A 5522-nucleotide genomic window follows, 5' to 3' on the forward strand; every position below is an offset into this window, starting at 1 on the left:
TGAGGGCCGGGCGGCGGGAGGGGGGGACGCGCCGCGTCCGGCCACCCGAGCCCGACTTCGCACGCAGCAGCGAAATTGGCAACAAATTGGCAGAAAAAGCACGAAAAAAACAACCAAACAATCTAGACCGTGTATGCGTGGATATGTTTGTTGGGTCTTTTTCTCTCCAAAGATCGGGGCAGCCGCGAAAAGTTTATATTTGTTGCTGCTGCCGGCGCGGGTTGTGGCAGAGAGCCGCGGAAAAGCGAATGGGTGATTAGAAAGAGGGGAAGGAGGAAAAATTTCCTCAGTGGAGACGATGCTTGAAGTTACTTTCGGGGAGCTCTTTTCCATCTGTGGGCAGCGGGCGACACGCTCGCCAGCGCGGGCAGCTTGCTCCGCGCAGCCCTTCCGCTCCGCGGCTCCTCTGCGCAGCTCGCGGTGTCTGCCGGCAGCAGAGGGACCCTGCGGGGGTGGCCGGGGACCCGTCTCGGCAGGGCTGGAGCCTCCACCTCCGCCGGGAACCCCGCGGGCTCCGCGGAGCGGGCCGCCTCCCCGCTGCACCGCGGGACCCGTGAACATGCGGCAAAAGCAGCTTTCGGGACGGGGCTGGGGGTAGGAGCTGCGAGGGACGCGTTCTGCATTTGTGCTGTGGAAGGGGAAGGGGGCGAGCAAATGTTTGGGGATGCGCAAGGGGATGCCCCAGTTTGGGATGCGCTTGTTGTTGGGAGGGAAAGTGCCGCTGGTGAGACGGGCGAGCTTGGGGCGGGGGCAAGAGGGAAAATGGCACGTCGGGGCGCAAGTGCTGCTGGGGGGCGGGGGGAGGCAGGGTGCCCCCGGGCCATCCTGGCACTGCGTATTTGCTGTGGGGGATGCAGCTGGTGTTGCCTGGAGGGTACAGATGGTGATGCCCTGGAAGTAGTTGCTGTACTGGGAGGATGGTGGGGAGAGGGAGGATGGCTTCATGTTGCAGATGCAGCAGCAGCTGCTCCAAGTGGCAGTGGGGGAGGCAGTGGGCGGGGGGAAGCGCCAGCCCTCCCTCACACCCCTGTCCTTCTCTCTTCTCAGCACTTGCTCCTCTTCCTGCTCTTCGTTGGGCCTTTCAACTGCTTTGCCAGTTACAGCCGTGCCACTGAGCTCTTCTACAGCCTCAACGAGGGGCTGCCTGCTGGCGTGCTCATCGGCAGCCTGGCCCGTGACCTGCGGCTCCCAACGGCTGACAGCCAGCAAGCTGCATCTCTGCAGCCCCCACTCTCCTTCACCCTGGCCTCTCATGGCTTGGGGGGACAGTATGTGCAGCTGGACAACCGCTCCGGAGAGCTGCACACCTCAGCAGTGGAGATAGACCGGGAAGCTCTATGCATGGAAAGCAGTGGGGCCACCATCTTCGGAGGATCGGCTGCTGTCTCCTCTTCCTCCCCCTCACCAGAGTCATGCCTACTGCTGCTGGATGTGCTGGTACTGCCACAGGAGTACTTTCGCCTGGTGAAGGTAAAAATTGCTATCCGTGATGTCAACGACAACGCTCCCCGCTTCCCTGTGCCCCACATCCGCCTCTCGGTGCCTGAGAATGCGCCTGTGAACACCCGCCTGGCCATCGAGCACCCTGCCCTTGACCCTGACATGGGCACCAATGGTGTCCAGACCTACCGCCTGCGAGATAACTATGGTGTCTTCACCCTGGATGTGGAGGAGAATGAGAATGGGGAGAGGACTCCCTACCTGATTGTTATGGGGGCACTGGACCGGGAGATGCAGGATGAGTATGTGACAGTCATCATCGCTGAGGATGGGGGGACTCCTCCGCTCGTGGGCAGTGCCACCCTCACTATTGGCATCAGTGACATCAATGACAACTGCCCCCAGTTCAATGACTCGCAGCTCAACATCACTCTCTATGGGAATTCCAGCCTAGGGACACACGTGGCTACTGTCCACGCAGTGGACATGGACCTTGGATCCAATGCCCAGATCACCTACTCCTACAGCCAGAAGGTCCCCCAGCCATCCAGAGACTTGTTCCATCTGAATGAAAGCACAGGAGCCATCACACTCTCCACTAAAGTTGGTGGGGACACTCCAAGGCTACACAGGCTGATCATACTGGGCAACGGTCCTGGCTGTATTCCTGCCGTGATTACAGTGCTGGTGACCATCATCAAGGTCATGATGAGGCCCCCTGAAGTTGTTCCTCGTTTCATAGCCAATGAAGTGGAAGGGGTGGTCTACTTAAAGGAACTTGAGCCTATCAACACACCCATAGCATTTTTTACCATCAAAGACCCCGATGAAAAATACAAAGTCAGTTGCTATTTGGATGGTGATGGGCCTTTCAGGCTTTCACCGTACAAGCCATACAACAATGAGTACCTGTTGGAGACCACGAAGCCTTTGGACTTTGAGACACAGCAGCTGTATGAAATCTCCGTAGTTGCATGGAACTCTGAAGGATTTCATGTCAAGAAAGTTGTCAAAGTACAGGTTCTGGATGACAATGACAATTCACCAGTTTTCTCTGAACAGCTGATAGAATTGTCCATTGAGGAGAACAATGTCCCCAATGCTTTTTTGACCAAACTGCATGCTACTGATGCTGACAGTGGAGAAAGAGGGCAAGTGTCCTATTTCTTAGGTCCTGATGCACCTTCCTATTTTGCTTTAGATAAAACCACAGGTGTTCTTACAGTTTCCACCCAACTGGACAGAGAAGAAAAAGAGAAATACAGATACACTGTCAAAGCAGTAGATTCTGGATTCCCTCCAAGAGAATCAATAGCAACTGTCACCATCACTGTATTGGATAAAAATGATAACAGTCCAAGATTTATCAATAAGGATTTCAGCTTTTTTGTGCCAGAAAACTTTCCAGGTTTTGGTGAAATTGGAGTTATAAGTGTCACAGATGCTGATGCAGGGCAAAATGGATGGGTTGCCCTTTCAGTTCTGAATGGAAGTGATATTTTTGTTATAGATACTGGAAAAGGAGTTTTGAGAGCTAAAGTCTCCCTGGACAGGGAACAGCAAAGCTCCTACGTTCTGTGGATTGAAGCAGTTGATGGCGGTGATCCTGCTCTGTCTTCTACAGCAAAAATAACTATCCTTCTTCTGGACATAAATGACAACCCTCCTTTGGTCTTGTTCCCTCAGTCTAATATGTCTTACTTGTTAGTCCTTCCCTCTACCCTTCCTGGCTCCCCCATCACTGAGGTCTATGCTGTCGATAAGGACACCGGCATGAATGCAGTCATAGCTTACAGTATCATAGGAAGGAGAGGCCCTCGACCCGAGTCGTTTAGGATTGACCCCAAAACTGGTAATATCACCTTGGAAGAGTCCCTGATGCAGAATGACTATGGCCTCTATCGGCTGCTTGTAAAAGTCAGTGATCACGGCTACCCGGAGCCTCTCCATTCCACGGTCATGGTGAACCTTTTTGTCAATGACACCGTCAGCAATGAGAGCTACATCGAGAGCTTGTTAAGGAAGGAGCCTGATATCAGCGTAGAAGAAAAGCAGCCACAAATATCCATAGAGCCTACACATAAAAAAATGGAGTCAGCATCCTGCATGCCTACCTTGGTAGCTCTTTCAATAATAAGCTTGGGTTCAATTGCTTTAGTAACGGGGATGGGAATTTACATTTGTCTAAGAAAAGGGAAAAAGCATCACAGAGCAGATGAAAACTTGGAAGTACAAATCCCATTAAATGGAAGAATTAACCTGCACATGTTGGAGAAGAAACCAGTGGAGATTTCTAACATCTAATGTTTCTTTGTGTATAAGTCCAACATTGGAAAAACCCTGGAGGACACTAAAACACCTAGCTGTAGGTTGTATTGACAGAGGTTGCAATGAAGGACTGCTAATTTATAACTTAATATTATAATTGTAAATAGCTGTTTACAGTTTTTTAAATTCGATTTCAGTGTACAGCTTTTTTATGAAATGTTAGTAACTAACAGCTAGCACCCTGACTATAAAAACATGGACATCATTTCCAGCTTCCATAAATCAATAAGATCAGTGAACTTAAAAAGGGTGAAGGTAAGATGATTCTTTTAAACTCAAGTTTTAAAAGTGTTTTTAACCACGAGAGGGCATCAGATGCTCCTGAGCAGGGAACTGTTCAAGGTACTGTCCATGAGATAAACAGAATATATTTTAAATATATTGATTTTAATATAAAATACCTATTGGCATACAGACATTTAACCATTACAAAAAAGAAAAAAAGAAATGTCTGTCCCAATGTATGTATAATAAAAAGAATAAATATGTTAAAATGCACTAGTAATGAAAACCAGAATGTTTATTACCTCACAAGTAAAGCTTATACAGTAGGGTAGAAGAGGCATTAACAAGAAGTGCAATTCCTGTTGAGCAAGAATGCAAGATATTGTATTGAGAATCTGAACTGCTGTGACATATCATTAATTTTTCTCCAGATTCCACTCTCATTATCATTTGCTCCAGCAATCTGCTGGTCATTTTTATGGAAAAATTATATTTAATATTTCCTAAAGCAAATAATGACAGAGCCCCATCCTCATCCTCATAAACATGCCAGATGCAAGGAAGCAAGGGAATGGCTAAATCCTTAGTTGTCACAAAAGTGGTGGTATTTTTTTGTACTTTGAGCAATCTGTCAATAGTACTCCATCAGTTGGGTTGTGCAGTAGATTTTTGTTATGTGTTACTTCTGAATCTGATCTGCCAGATGAAAACAAAAATCACTTCACATTCTAAGGAATTGTAGGACTTTTTTTATTCTGACTGTTGCTCCTTTCTGGATTGGTATTTCATGTGAAAGATCTTGTTTCTGACTTTTGGCGACCATTCCTGGCTCCTTTTCATTGGCTTTGATTTTGGATTAGATCCAGAATCTAACTTGTAAGACTGGTGGCATATTTTCTTGATAATTTATTCTTTGCTGTATCCTCTGCAACAAAGCAGCAATTTTATCAGTGATGTATTACTTTCACTTCATTTTAAGAGCTAAGAACTATCTTTTGTATGATGATTGCATCAAATTTCTCTGTGTGAACAAGATAAAGTAGTGTTATGCTTAAAAATTATTATTTTGATTTCTCGCATCATATGTCTGTAATGTACCAAAAGTGTTTATATGTCTGCAAATTAAAGCTATATATTTTCATAATAACTTATTCTCTCTCTCCTAGAATTTTAATTATAAAGCTAAATATTATTTCAGTTATAAGAAATGCATTTTTCACAAGTTCTTAGGTGCTGGCTATCTTGTGTGACATAATACTTTCACAAATTAGTACATTTCAAAATCATTAATGACAGTTTATGCTGTGCTTCTTGAAATTACCAGGAAAGACAACTGTATGTCGGCTGATGTAAGTGGTGAGGCAGCTCATACCTGGTTTGAAAGTAGGGAATGCGATTTGAGGCAGTTTTTGATTTTTCTCTCTGTGAGTGGCACATTACCTTGAACCTACTGAAATATTAGGGTTTCTAATAGATACTGGTTGTACTTAGTCAAAGTAAAAATATTAGCATGATACCCATAATTTTGC

The 5522-nt window shown here is 46.6% G+C and overlaps 1 protein-coding gene across 1 annotated transcript; it reads left to right on the plus strand.

The window, feature by feature from the left end:
- Positions 1 to 248: 248 nt before the first annotated feature.
- PCDH20 (protocadherin 20) lies at positions 249 to 5144 on the plus strand. Its single transcript, XM_014309299.2, has 3 exons — positions 249 to 252; positions 344 to 594; positions 1048 to 5144. The coding sequence occupies exons 1-3, from the start codon at positions 249 to 251 to the stop codon at positions 3742 to 3744; spliced, it is 2952 nt and encodes a 983-aa protein (XP_014164774.2). The 3' UTR covers positions 3745 to 5144.
- The last annotated feature ends 378 nt before the right edge of the window (positions 5145 to 5522 follow it).

The sequence above is a fragment of the Geospiza fortis genome, unplaced genomic scaffold (genome assembly GCF_000277835.1).
Source record: "Geospiza fortis unplaced genomic scaffold, GeoFor_1.0 scaffold191, whole genome shotgun sequence".
NCBI lineage: Eukaryota > Metazoa > Chordata > Aves > Passeriformes > Thraupidae > Geospiza > Geospiza fortis.

Excerpts from the sequence above, each read along its gene's own strand:
- PCDH20 (XM_014309299.2), top strand. Across the intron at positions 595-1,047 it reads CTTTCGGGACGGGGCTGGGG|CACTTGCTCCTCTTCCTGCT; the intron begins GTAGGAGCTGCG and ends CTCTCTTCTCAG.